This window comes from Chiloscyllium plagiosum, chromosome 36 (genome assembly GCF_004010195.1).
Source record: "Chiloscyllium plagiosum isolate BGI_BamShark_2017 chromosome 36, ASM401019v2, whole genome shotgun sequence".
Taxonomy (NCBI): domain Eukaryota; kingdom Metazoa; phylum Chordata; class Chondrichthyes; order Orectolobiformes; family Hemiscylliidae; genus Chiloscyllium; species Chiloscyllium plagiosum.
In genome coordinates, this window is record NC_057745.1 from 31,496,208 (window position 1) to 31,511,416 (window position 15,209).

The 15,209-nt window shown below is 44.6% G+C and overlaps 1 protein-coding gene across 1 annotated transcript in view; it reads right to left on the minus strand.

Moving 5' to 3' along the window:
• Window positions 1-1,250: 1,250 nt before the first annotated feature.
• The window catches only part of il16 (interleukin 16), an 80,288-nt gene continuing 66,329 nt past the window's right edge, over window positions 1,251-15,209 (minus strand). Inside the window, exons 13-16 of the mRNA XM_043677611.1 lie at window positions 15,004-15,105; window positions 7,652-7,892; window positions 5,733-5,864; window positions 1,251-2,046 (exon numbers count right to left, since the gene is read on the minus strand). Coding sequence (XP_043533546.1) covers window positions 1,850-2,046; window positions 5,733-5,864; window positions 7,652-7,892; window positions 15,004-15,105 — 672 coding nt within the window. The 3' untranslated portion in view covers window positions 1,251-1,849. The remainder of the gene's footprint in view (window positions 2,047-5,732; window positions 5,865-7,651; window positions 7,893-15,003; window positions 15,106-15,209) is intronic.

Below are 15,209 nucleotides of genomic sequence, written 5' to 3' on the forward strand. Positions count from 1 at the left end.
ATTGGTTGTGAAATGCTTTAGGACATACTGAGGTGGACAGCACCATTTTGTTTTGGTATTATTTCATTTTAGTGCTGCAGTAAGAGTCAGGTTTGAACCCAGACTGGAGTCTTTATTTTGTGTGATTGGTACAAATTCAGATCAGAACTCAAATCATCGAATCCCTAGCAAAGGCCTAGCAAGGTGGACTATGCTGCTTACGATTACACACACACTGGCAAAACTAGTACAAAGTGGACTGTATTATGACCACGGTTAACTCATCTAAATCTTAATGCATCAGAGCTCTGATTAGTGAAGTATAAAAGCAACGTTCAGCAGATCAATCTGCATCTGTAAAGAACATTGGAGGTTTCTCTGAAACGGTAACCTATTCCTCTTCAGAGTTCCTGCCTGGTCTCTGTAGTTCTAGCATTTCTCTCTTTTTTTGCTTCAGCAATCCAATATTTCTGGGGGTTTTTTTAAATCCTAACTAGGGGCTTGTCACATTATCCTGGAAAAGGATGGAGAATGTTATTAAGCTGTAAAGTTTTCCCATGAATTATTTGTCTATATTAGGGTTGGCTGTAATTGTCAGTTTTCACTCGTTATGCTGCCATTTATCTCAGTTCAGAAATAAGTTGGCAGGCTGAAAAACATTTGTAATTGACTTGCATCTAATGTGCAAAATTTTCTCAAGGTGCTTCACAGAGAGAATCAAACAAATTGGGTTTCGATTGCCAGGAGGATGTGTGGAAGCAAGCGAAAGTGGTAGGTTTTGAAGAAGGGATGTGGAAATGTGTGGAAGCAAGCGAAAGTGGTAGGTTTTGAAGAAGGGATGTGGAACTGGAATGGGTGGGGTGGGACAAGGCTAGAGGGATGGAGAACGTTGTGGGAAGAGTGATGGCTGGTGAAGGTGATGGAGACAGAAAGGGTTGATTGCTTGAGGGATTTAAAGATGATCAACATCTTGGAGTTTGAGGTACTGAGTTCAAGTAACAAAAAGAAAGTGAAAATCAGAAATGGCTGGAAAATCTCAGCAGGTCTAGCAGCATCTGTGCAAAGTGGAGTTAACATTTCAGGTCTGTTCTGAAGAAGGATTACTGGACCCAAAACATTAACTCCGCTTTTCACAGATGCTGCCAGACCTGCTGTGCTTTCCTAGCAATTTCTGAGTGCCAGGATCCATAGATCGTTAGTATTTTTAAAAAAAGGTCAGTGAGGACAAGTGCTCTGGATGTCGAATATAGTACAGGCAGAAGAGTTTTGAATAAGTTTAGTTAATGGAGGATGGAACAGGAAATGGTACAGCAGTAGAAGTAGGAATTCTGCCTTTGCAATGGAGATTGGCACCTTTGTGGAGGGTGTGGACAGTATGAAACAGTAGACAAAGTATTTATTAACTTTTTGCTTTGTTGGGTAGCATCCTGCTTATGCATTAGCAGGATGTGACCATGTACCTGCAATAAGGCAATTAGCAATTCATAAAGTTGTTTGTGTTACATGCATTAACAAAAGTTGGGCACAAACTTAAACATGCAGGAGTGTAATGAGCTGAGGGAGCTGTCAGATTGAAGTCTTGGCCAGCACACACTATTGGATATGGGGATAGTAAGTGTTTATAAGAGCAAGGAGCAAGCCTGAATTTGTCACAATAAGACTGCTTGCTGGAGATGAATAAAAGGACTTAATAAAGATAACACCTCAATCTGTTCACAAGAATAACCAGTCTAAAAGACTAACAACCCCATCTGTCACAGTGCATCCCTGTGGATATTAGTATGTAATCCACGTTATAGCTTAGCTGAATTATGTGGAAGAGATGTCTCTACATTAAGTTTATAAAGTCCTTAGTTGGTAATTAGGGGCTTTATTCAGCATCTTGTGATGCTTTGGCAGTGCTAGGAATTGGACCAATCCTCCTAATTGTCGCTGTGCAGGGCCCATCCGGCAGGGACTTGATGACGTTCCAAGCCTCAAAACGGCTCAGACCTTGCAGGATGGTGGAGTTCACTTGAAGCAGCTCATCACCAGTCTGGATAATGTTGTTCTGGTCAAGGGCACCCCCTGTAAGGTGCAGGGAAACAAATGAAAATCACTTTTACCAAATGCAAAACAAGGCTTTGAAAATACAAGGTGAAACAACAGTTTTAACGACATGCTTTACAAACAGTATAGCTGTATACAATAGATTCACTGAGTTCCTGAGCTCACTTGTAACAAGGGAGACTAAATAAAACTAAAATGCAAGTGAGCCACTGAATTTTCAGGTATTACCCCCACCCCCTAAACTCCCCACCAAGGGACAGCTGAGGGTGGCACTTAAGGACAATTCACAAAACGTCTGGACAATACATCCAGAAAGGTATGACATAAAAAAGATCTACTCTGAGCTCACACCCTCAAAAAAGGTACTTTACACCAGTGTAAAACACAAGGCTGAAACAGTCATGAGAATCCTCAACCAGAAATGGCAAGTGCACTTTCTATCTTGGCCTCCTCCAGAGATTCCCCAGCATTACAGGTGCCAGTCTTCAGCCATGTGATATCAAAAAACAGTTGCAGCTGGATACTGCAACATTAGTACTGGGGCCTGACAACATTAGTACTGAAGACATTACCCAGAACTTGCTTCACCCCTACAGCTGCAACACTAGTATCTGCCTGACAATGTGGAAAATTACCTAGCTATGTCCTGTACACAAAAGTTAGGACAATCCAACCAGGCCAGTTATCACCCAGTCTATTCTTGATCATCACTAAAGTGATGAAAGAGGTCACCAACAGTATTTTCAAGCAGCTTTGTATGCAGTAATAACCTGCTGATAACTGGCAAGTAAAATTCATGGCACAGAACTGTCAGGCCAAGACCATACCCACCATCACTATAAACATCCTGGGGGTTACCAACAGTGAGAAACTAAACTGCCCATATAAATACAGCAGCTACAAGAGCAGGTCAGAGGCTAGGAATCCTGCAATGAGTAACTTACCTCCTGACTCCCCAAAGTCTGTCCACCATCTACAAGGCACAAGTCAGGAGTGTGATGGAATATTCTTCTGTTGCCTGGATGAGTGCAGCTCCAACAACACTCGAGAAACTTGACACTATCCAGGACAAACCAGCCTGTCTAATTGACACCACACCCACAAGCATTCACTCCTCCACCACCGATAGCAGTGTATGCTATTTTTAGATTAGATTACTTACACAGTGTGGAAACAGGGCCTTTGGCCCAACCAGTCCACACCGACCCACCAAAGCGCGACCCACCAAAGCGCATCCCACCCATACCCCTACATTTACCCCTTCACCTAACACTCCGGACAATTTAGCATGGCCAATTCACCTGACCTGCACATCTTTGGATTGGAGCACCCAGAAGGAAACCCACGCAGACACGGGGAGGATCGACAAGATGCACTGCAAAGTTCACCAAAGATCCTGAGTTGGCACCATCCAAATGCACAAATCACTTCCATCTAATTATAGGAGACCATTGCTACCTGCAAGTTCTCCTCCAAGCCACGCACCATCGGACTTGGGAAAAAAAATCATTAATTCAATGTCGCCAGGTTAAAATCCGAGGAATTCCTTTCCAGGTAGCATTGTAGGTCTACCTACAGCAAACGGAGTGTAGTGGTCCAAGAAACTCAACACCACCTTCTCAAAGGCAACTAGGAATAGGCAAGAAATGCTGCTGCAGCCAGCAATGCACACATCGCATCAGTAAATAATTAGGAAAAAAAGAGAAGCATACCTCAGGAAATAGATACAGTCCACAATTTGCATCCTTACTTTGCACATGTACTATTTAGTCATACAGACATACAGCATGGAAACAGACTCTTTAGTCTAACTCATCCATGCCAATGACATATCCTAACCTAATCTAGTCCCCATTTGCCAGCATTTGGCCCATATCCCTCTAAACCCTTCTTATTCATATACCCATCCAGATGCCTTTTAAATGTTGTAATTGTACCAGCCTCCACTACCTCTTCTGGCAGCTCATTCCATACACCACCCCCTGTGTGAAAAAGTTGCCCCTTAGGTCTCTCTTAAATCTTACCCTGAAGGATCACCTTAATCACCTTAAAATAATGTCCCCTCAGGATAGCCATTTCTCCCTTGGGAAAAGGTCTCTGGCTATCTGTTCTAAAGGTGCTTCTCATCATCTTGCACACCTCTATCAAATCACCTCTCGTCCTTCTTCAATCCAATGAGAAAACCCGTAGCTCTCTCAACCTTTCTTCATAAGACATGCCCTCCAGTCCAGGCAGCATCCTGGTTACTCTCCTCTGCACCTTTTCTAAAGCTTCCACATCCTTCCCATAATGAGGCAAACAGAACTGAACACAATATTCCAAGTACGGTCTAACCAGGGTGCTACAGAGCGGAGCATAACCTCATGGTTCTTAAACTCAACACCCCTGCTAATGAAAGCCAACACATCATACGCCTTCTTAACAACCCTATCAACCTGTATGGCAACTTTGAGGGATCTATGGACATGGACTCCAAGGTCCCTCTGTTCGTCCATACTGCCAGGAATCCTGCCTTTAACCCTGTAATCAGCAATCAAATTCATCCTTCCAAAATGAATCACTTCACACTTTTCTAGGTTGAACTCCATCTGCCACTTCTCAGCCCAGCTCTGCACTCTGTCAATGTCCCGTCGCAACCTACAACAGTCCTGCACACTATCCACAACTCCACCAACCTTCATGACATCAGAAACCTTACTAACCCACCATTCCACTTCCTCATCCAAGTCATTTATAAAAATCACAAAGAGCATAGGTCCCAGAATAGATCCCTGCAGAATACCACGGGCACTGAACTCCAGACTGAATACCTTCCACTTACTACCACCCTCTGTCTTCTGTGGCCTAGCCAATTCTGTATCCAGATAGCCAAATTTCCCTGTATCCTTCCACCTCCTTACATCCTGAAAGAGCCTACCATGGGGAACCTTATCAAACGCTTTGCTAAAATCCATATACACCACATCTGCTGCTCTACCTTCAATGTGTTTTGTCACATCCTCAAAGAATTCTATAAGGCTTGTGAGACATGATCTGCCCCTCACAAAGCCATGCTGACTATCTCTAATCAAATTATGCTTTTCCAAATAATCATAAATCCTGTCTCAGAATCCTCTCCAATAATTTGCCCACCACCAACATAAGACTGACTGGTCTATAATTCCCAATGTTATCCCTATTCCCTTTCTTGAACAAGGGAATAACATTTGCCAACCGCCAATCATAGAAAATTTTGGGCATGTGTTTCTTCAGGTGTAAGCATGATCAGTTGCTGGGGGCAGTGGCCCCTGCTGCAAATTATCTAAAGACGTCACAGACAAAGATGTCAGAACATTGATCCCAGGCCAGGTCTGTTTATGTACCATTACCAATTTCTAATCCACAGCAAGAAAGTCATCTGTTCCTCCAAAACGTGCTACATTCAGCACGCATTATTCCTCAACCTGCTCCCATACTTGACTCAAAAAGTGTGTCGCTGGAAAAGCATAGCAGGTGGGAGAGCATCTGAGGAGCAGGAGTCCTGGTGAAGGGATTATCTCCGAAACGTCGATTTACCTGCTCCTTGGATGCTGCCTGACCTGCCGTGCTTTTCCAGTACCACACTATTCGACTCTGATCTCCGACGTCTGCAGCTCTCACTTTCTCTCTTAGTCCCATACCTGTGAACGTCACATTTTAGCCAGTAGACCCATCGCTGTGCTTACCTTTAAAGATCCGGTTGATAATCAATGGCTTGTCACCGTTAATGGAGCCTTTCCCACCTTCCAGACTGAAGCCCAAACCTCCTGCATTTTTTTCAAGTTCCACAGTGAAAGTGTTCACGTTATTGTCTGCTGCTAAAATTAATAACACAGGTGACCCAATCAGTTGGACTGCCGAACACTTCCGGGTCAATACTATTAAAGTTAGGTTCAATCATGTACAAGGCAGTAAGGGCAGAAACCAGCTTCCCAGCATTCCTAAAGGGCAGAAACGAAAAGACTAGCTGCTCCATCTCACCGACCATGTAACTTTAAGGCCTTGCACTGTTTGAGAAACAATTCAATGATGGAAATGTGTTGCTGGAAAAGCGCAGCAGGTCAGGCAGCATCTAGGGAACAGGAGAATCGACGTTTCGGGCATTAGCCCTTCTTCAGGGCTAATGCCCGAAACGTCGATTCTCCTGTTCCCTAGATGCTGCCTGACCTGCTGCGCTTTTCCAGCAACACATTTCCATCTCTGATCTCCAGCATCTGCAGACCTCACTTTCTCCTCAAACAATTCAATGAGACAATCATAACCATATTTGGGAACAATGCTTTTCAAAGTATTTTGAAATATGACCCCATTTTAATGTTTGAAAATGAACATGACGCCAGATGCTAACAAAAAAAAAGGAATAAAGCAGCATGGTTACATTTGATGTACAATTGTTAAAGCTGTCCTACTCTGGACTAATGGGGTTGTCAACTTAGCTCAGTTAGCTGGATGGCTGGCCTGTAACTCAGACTGACAGCAACAGCGTGGATTCAATGATCACATCATGTGAGGTTACCACGAAGGACTCTCCTCCTCAACCTTTGCCCTTGCCTTGGGCGTGGTGACCCTCAGGTTAAACCACCACCAGTTATCTCCCTTTCTCATGAGAGAGCAGCCCTATGGTCTGATAAAACTGTGGAGACGTTTGCCTTACCTATAGGTCAACACATAATACATTATATCGAAGAAAATCTGTGTTCTCAAAGGATTTTAGAAAGATGTCATTTATTTATCAATCCATTCATGCATCTGAACTACTCCAGCTCAGCGGCTTTGACCAGGAAACGTCAGTCAAACTGGCTCATATTGGAACATAGTTTTGGATTCACACAAACAGCTTAACAGCAAAGGCATCATTGCCAAAGTCATCGATACAATCATGCTTGGAGGCTGAAGTGGATGGGGTAAGGTGTACATGGCTCATAGAGGGCAGATGGCCTAACTGTATTATCATTAGACTATTAATGCAGAGACCCAAGTAATGTAAGGTTCTGAGGACACGGGTTCAAATCCCACCATGGAATCTGAATTCAATAAATACCTGGAATTAAGAGTCAAATGATAACCGTGAATCTATTGCCGATTGTTTGAAAAAACCATCTGGCTCTTTAGGGAAGGAAACTGCTGTCCTGGTCTACATCGGACTCCTGATCTACAGCAAGGTGGTTGACTCTTAACTGCCGCCTGGCCAGCAATGCCCACATCCTGTCAATTAATAAAGAAAAAAATAGAGACGAGCAGGGCAGGGGCTTAGGCCTCAGTACTAGCGAGGGCAACACTCAGAGGACAGGGTGCTCACCACGCCATACATGGTTTCCACAACTCAAACTGGGTTGCAACTCACAGCGGGGGGACTGCTGTTGCCTCACTTCCATCTATTTGTTGGAATTATGTTTAAACGACGGGGATCTGGTGAGGTAGACTGGTCCATTCCGAACAACATTGGTCCTCAATTGTAGAGACTCCTGCCAAAGTTACAGCCTCATTGTCCAAACAGTGCAGCAAAAATAAAACGTTGACGGTTACTGGTCCAGGAAGGATTTGTTCAAAAACCTGTCTAAAAAGAAAAATGAAACTAAATTATCTCTTGCGATAAAATGCTGACCTGAGCTTGTGGGACTGTCAGTTGCTGAGCTTTCTGTCGGAATACTCAGCTTCCTTTCACCTTCCTTGCCCTTGTGTATTACAATCACTGCTTGCTTTGGCAGTCGGGCCTGCCGTAAGATGCCTAGAGCCTCCATATGAGTAACACCTTTCAGAGATTGTCCATTGATCGATAGAATCTCATCTCCTTTTTGGATGGTCCCTTCCTGAGCTGCCAGTCCATTTGGAAACACTCTATGAACCTGTTGGTATGTGGGGACAGAGTAGATAAAAAAAAACAGTTCAGCACAAGTTAATCAGTGAAATGGGATGTTTTTCTCCTGGAGTTAGACTCTCCACAAACACATCACACCATTAGAATACAAACATATACATACGCTTTGGGGTGTAGGTTTGCTCGCTGAGCTGTAGGTTTGATATCCAGACATTTCATTACCTGGCTAGGTAACATCATCAGTGGCAACCGCCAAATGAAACAAAGCTGTTGTCTCCTGCTTTCTATTTATATCTTTCTCCTGGATGGGGTTCCTGGGGTTTGTGATGTCATTTCCTGTTCGCCACTGATGTTACCTAGCCAGGTAATGAAACGTCTGGATATCAAACCTACAGCTCAGCGAGCAAACCTACACCCTAAACTTCAACCTGAGCTACAAACCTTCACACACCTTGCACATATGCTTTGGTTAAGCCATATCTGGAGTTTTAGCCCTTGCACCTCAAAGAGATATTATTGAGGATGCAGAGCTAATTCACCACAATGGAGTTAACAGGGTTAGATTATCAGCAAAGGATTCATAAGCCTAGACTTATCTTCCCTACAGTGGCAATCTGATTGAGATGTTTAAAATTTTCAAAGTTAAAAATCACACACCAAGTTATAGTCCAACAGGTTTATTTGGAAGCACTAGCTTTCGGGGCGCTGTTCCTTCATCAGGTAGCTAGTGGGGCAGGAGCATCAGGACACAATTTATAGTAAAAATTTATAATATTTGCTATAAATTCTGTTCCTATGATTCTGTCCCACTAGCTACCTGATTAAGGAGCTAAAAATCACAACACCAGGTTATAGTCCAACAGGTTTAATTGGAAGCACACTAGCTTTCAGAGCGACGCTTCCAATTAAACCTGTTGGACTATAACCTGGTGTTGTGTGATTTTTAATTTTGCTCACCCAGTTCAACACCGGCATCTCCACATCATAAAGTTTTCAAAGCAGTACTATAAGTAGGATTGATAAAAATGACTCCCTCTGCTGGAAGCCCAGAAGAATGATTGAGGCTTGACCTTAATATTTGAGTCAGGCCACTCAGAAATGTTGCCCTTGTTCATACTATGGGCTGTGGGAATTTAAAACACACTCCCACAAGTAGCCAACAAGTCTGCAGGTTAATTGAAGCATCAAAATGGAGCCTGATAGGTGAGCGCATTAAGGTTTATTGAACTGGTGAGGTGAGGATATAAAAAGAATTTAAAGGTGCATATCAGTCATAATCTAATGGAACAGACATTAGCTGCTGAATAGCCTCCTCCTGTTGCTGTGTTCCCAGAAATAAAGGTCTCCTTTCCTGCTGTAGCACTAGGTATTACTGAGGTCTGTATTCTGAGAGTCAGGACATAAGGACTGGGATTACTTTGGACCTCATCTGTCTTGGTAGCTCAAATGTACTGCAAGTGAGTCAGAGGGGAGTGCTCCATTTTAACTGCGCATCAAAACCACACCTTTCTCTTTTGAAAGCAAGTGTATATTCAGACTAGCTTGGTAAATTTGAATTTTTTTGTTTGTCAAAGACAGGAAATTGTGGGCGTATTGCCTGTGGTATATGTTGGTGCTGAGGCAGAAGAATAACAGGCTCTCAGATTCCACTCTCACCTTCTGCGTAATGATTCTGAGAGGAGGAAATAACTAATAGTACAACTTGAACAACAATTCAATCAGCCAAGATTGTTAAAGGCAGGCGCTTAGAAATAGGAGTACAGCCTCTTGAACCTGTTCAGCTATTTAATGGAATCCCAGCTGCTCTGTTTCCATTCACCCTGGATACCCTCATCCTACAGAGGTCTACCTCAAAAGCGCCAGTTGTCTTCTAGCGTCCAGGGTGGTTTGGGCAAAATTCCACAGTTCTTTGTGATAAATAATATCTCCCAAATGGTCCAGCTACAATGTCAAGGTTACAGACAGAAATTTACACGGGGAGTGAGTTGACACATCTCACCCCCCCCACCCACCCCAATTCCATCCCGGAAGGGAAGTTGGAGACCAGTTCTCAGGCCTTGAGGAGGCCTTGCACAATGCTAAAACCTGCAGCAGGGGGATGAATTCACCAGGAGTGGGAACTGTTTGCCCCTCAGTGGGAGGAATCCCCACTCTCTGTAGCTGAAAACCCCAACAGAACATAGAACAGTACAGTACAGTACAGGCCCTTTGGCCCTCGATGTTGTACCAACTTTTTATCCTACTCTATCAAACTAACCTACATTCCCTACATTTTAATATCATCCATGTGCCTAAACAAGAATTGCTTAAATGTCCCTAATGTATCTGACTCTACTACCACCACTGGCAGTGCATTCCACATACCCACCACTCTCTCTGTGTAAAGAACCTACCTCTGGCATCTCCCCTAAACTTTCCTCCAATCACCTTAAAACTATGTCCCTCATGATAGCCATTCCTGCCCTGGAAAAAAATCTCTGACTATTCACCCTCTCTTTGCCTCTCATCATCTTAAACCCGTCTATCAAGTCATCCCTCATCCTTTACCAATCCCATAAGAAAACCCCTAGCTCCCTCAACCTTTAAGACATTCCCTCTAGTCCAGGCAGCATCCTGGTAAATCTCCTCTGCACCCTCTCGAAAGCTTCCACATCCTTCCTAAAATGAGGCGATCAGAACTGAACACAGTATTCCAAGTGTGGTCTAACCAGGGCTTTATAGAGCTGCAGCTCAAACTCAATCCCCCTGCTAATGAAAGCTAACACAGCATACACCTTTTTAACAACCCCATCAACTTGGGTGGCAACTCTGAGGGATCTATGGACATGGACCTCAAGATCCCCCTGTTCCTCCACACTGCTGAGAATCCTGCCTTTAACCCAGTATTCTGCATTCAAATTTGACCTTCCAAAATGAATCACTTCACACTTTTCCAGGTTGAACTCCATCTGCCACTTTTCAGCCCAGCTCTGCATCCTGTCAATGTGCCGTTTTAGCCTACAAAGGCCTTCCCCACACTATCCACAACTCCACCAACCTTTGCGTCATTAGCAAACCTACTAACCTCACATCCTCAAAAGGATTCAATAAGGTTTGTGAGGCACGACCTGCCCCTCACAAAGCCGTGCTGATTATCTCCAAGTAAACTGTGCTTTTCCAAATAATCATAAATCTTGTTCTCAGAATCCTCTCCAATAATTTGCTGACGTAAGACTGACTGGTCTGTAATTCCCAGGATTATCCCTATTCCCTTTCTTGAACAAGGGATAATATTTGCCACCCTCTAATCATCTGGCAGTACTCCAGTGGACAGTGAGGATGCAAAGATCATCGCCAAAGGTGCAGCAATCTCTTCCCTCACTTCCTGTAGTAACCTTGGATATATCCTGTCTGGCCCAGGGGATTTATCTTTCCTCATGTTTTTCAAAATTTCCAGCACATCCTCCTTTTTAACATCAACCTGCTCGAGCGTATCAGCCTGTTTCATGCTGTCCTCACAAACAAGGTCCCTCTCAGGACTGGATATTGAAGTAACGTATTCATTAAGGATCTCCCCTACCTCTTCTGACTCCATGCACAAATTCCACCTCTCCCTCTCCCCCCCCCATTACTGATTGACCCTACCCTCACTCTGGCCACCCTCTTGCTTCTCACATAAGTGTAGAATGCCTTAGGGTTTTCCTTAATCCTACCCGCTAAGGCGTTTTCATGCCTATTTCTAGCTCTCGTAAGTCCATTCTGCAGTTCATTCCTGGTTACCTTGTAACCCTCTACAGCCCTGTCTGATCCTTGCTTCCTCAACCTTAAGTAAACTTCCTTCTTCCTCCTGACTGGATGTTCCACATCTCTTCTCATCCAATGTTCCTTCACCCTACCATCCCTTCCTTGCCTCAGTGGGACAAACCTACCCAGCACTTGCAGCAAGTGCTCCCTAAACAATCTCCACAGTTCTGTCATATATTTACCCAAGAATATGTGTTCCCAGTTCCTGCTGCATAGCATTGCAATTCCCCCTTCCTAAATTAAATACTTTCCCATACCATCTGCTCCTATCCTTCTCCATGACTACAGCAAAGGTCAGGGAGTTGTGATCACTATCACTGAAATGCTCTCCCACTGAGAGATCTGACACTTGACCTGGTTCATTGCCCAGCACCAAATCCAATATGGCCACCCCTCGAGTCAGCCTATCTACATATCGAGTCAGGAATCCTTCCTGGACACCTGACAAAGTCTGCTTCATCCAAATTATTTGAACTAAGGAGGTTCCAATCAGTATTAGGGAAGTTGAAGTCACCTGTGACGACAACCCTGTTACTTCTGCACCTTGCTAAAATCTGCCTCCCAATCTGCTCCTCCATGTCTCTGTTGCTATTGGAGGATCTATAGAAAGCTCCCAATGAAGTGGCTGCTCCTTTCCCATTTCTGACTTCCACCCATACTGATTCTGTACAGAAACCCTCAACAACCCTTCTTTCTGCAGCTGTGATACGATCCCTGATTAGCAATGCCACTCCCCCACCTCATTTACTCCCCCCTCTATTCCTTTTGAAACATGTAAACCCCGGAACATCCAACAACCGTTCCTGTCCCAGTGGTATCTCTGTCTCTGTAATGGCCACAACATCGTTGCTCTAAGTACTGATCCATGCTCTAAGCTCATCACCCTTATTCCTGACGCTTCCAGAGATTGGTAGTGGGCACTGCACGGATTGTCCCAGGAAGGCCCAACTTAATGCCAAACCCAGGTAAGTTGGTGACATTGGGCAGGAATGGCTAGGTCACCAAAGCAGGGTCAGGGGAAAAAGGGGTTTGAATTTGAATGAGAACAATAAGGCACCCTCCAACGATAGAACTCCTCCCTTCCCCCCATTTGAAAACATTTTTAAAAAAAGGTCCACTTGTCTACTCTCTTTTGCTTATATTAGGTATTACCTCAACCCAAATCATGAGTAATTGAGCTTTTAACACCTGTAGTTATTTATTCACATACAGCGCAAGTCAGCGTCTCTATTATGGGGTCACCTCATGGTGGGGGCAGGACCGGTAACCTCGGAGTTCATCCTATTTCATGTGCACCACCTGAACTGAAAATACTCAGCGACGCAACCAAACCCAGCCCCTTGCCCCTTTCCTCTTGAATGCCCCTCTAGCGGAGGTTGCTTTGCATCTATCCTCGTGAATCTTCGTGAATCCTTTCAACAGTTTAAACCTAAACCACTGAGGCACACTCTGTGCCTTTATAAATACTGATTGTTGACAGTACATAAACTGGACCTGAATAGATGTTTATTTTGAGGAGTGGGAACTAAGGGTTTTTTTCACTGACCTCAAGTTCTGACCCAAATCCAGTCCACCCCTGCTCCCAAAGTACCTAGAAAAGTTGCGCATCATGGTGACAAAGGCTCATTAACCATTGAGGGTAGGATTTTAGATTAGAGTGGTGCTGGAAAAGCACAGCAGTTCAGGCAGCATCCGAGGAGCTCCTCAGGCAGCATCCGAATACTCCTGATGAAGGGCTTTTGCCCGAAACGTTGATTTTCCTGCTCCTCGGATGCTGCCTGACCTGCTGTGCTTTTCCAGCACCTCTCTAATCTAGACTCTGGTTTCCAGCATCTGCAGTCATTGTTTTTACCTGGTAGGATTTTAGATTTTAGGCCTATATTTCAGTTAAGGGAAAGAGTGGGTGTTTCCACCCTGAGATTCCATCTCACTAACTTCTTAAACCTTTCAATTCAAAAACGCCCTCATCAAATCGGGCCTCTGTTGTGGTTCAGCTGGGGAGAAGGCCCTCTCAGGTGCCTGGCATCCGGTTCCTGATCTGCTGCCTTCTGAGTGTTGGGCAAAAAGGCCACCTTGAACACTTCTGCTAAAACGAAAAACACTGTGGATGCTGGAATAAAAACATAGCACTAGAGAAACTCAGGTCTGGCAGCAGATGTGGAAAGAGAAACAAAATTAAACATAGAATGTTGGAGCAACAGGAGGCTATTCAGCCCTTTTAGCCCTGCTCCACCATTCATTATGACCATGACTGATCAAACTCAGTCCCCCCCTTCCTGCTTTCTCCCTATACTCTTTGACCCCTATCGCCCCAAGAACTATATTTAGCTGCTCAGCTACATTCAGGGGCAAAGAATTCCACAAGCTCATCACTCTCCTGGGTGATGAAATTTCTCCTCAACTCAATCCTAAATGCCATACCCTGTGTCCTCCAGACTGTGACCCCTGGGCCTGGACTCGGAATTGGAGAGTGTGGGGTGCAGGATAGAGACCACAAACTGATTATGCAGCCAGCACAGTTTGGTACCTCCACCCAACTCCGTGCCTCAGATGGATGAGGAGTGAAAAGTTAAAGTCCAGGGCCTCCTGACTGGAGTCTGATCGATGCTCAATAAATGCTAAATGCACCAGAAGGGAGCGATCCATCACTTTAAAACAAAGAACATTACAGCGCAGTACAGGCCCTTCGGCCCTCGATGTTGCGCCACCCTGTGGAACCAATCTGAAGCCCTTCTAACCTACACTATTCCATTATCATCCATATGTTTATCCAATGACAATTTAAATGCCCTTAAAGTTGGCAAGTCGACTACTGTTGCAGGTAGAGCATTCCATGCCGTTACTACTCAGAGTAAAGAAACTCTCTCTGACCCCTGTCCTGCATCTATCACCACTCAATTTAAAGTTATGTCCCCTTGTGCTAACCATCGCATTAGATTAGATTAGATTAGATTCCTACAGTATGGAAACAGGCCTTTTGGCCCAACAAGTGCACACCGACCCTCCGGAGAGTAACCCACCCCTGACTCATGCACCTATCACTATGGGGCAATTTAGCCTGGCCCATTCACCTGACCTGCACATCTTTGGATTGTGGGAGGAAACCCACACAGACACGGGGAGAGTGTGCAAAGTACACACAGACAGTCGCCCAAGGTGGGAATCGAACCCAGGTCCCTGCCGCTGTGAGGCAGCAGCGCTAACCACTGAGCCACCCAGGATCACTCTTGTCTGGGAGTGCACTACAGGATGCATTTCTTTCAAGCATGAACCAGATGAATAATAGTCACATCACAGGAGAGGTTTCCACTTCACACTGAAGCTTGTACTGGACTTGCTTTCTGGAGAGTACTCACAGTTGTCACTTTGTTTTCCAGGTCGATTCCTCCACCGATGCTGAATCCAAGACCAGACCCTTCCTCTTTGTGCAGGACCACAACATGAATGTCTTCAAATTGCTGTGGAGGGAGAAGGATCACAATGGCATTTGTACTTTGTGCACACCTACCAAACACAACTTCTCAATACCTCACTACAAACTCTGGCTCTCACCCGGGAGGCA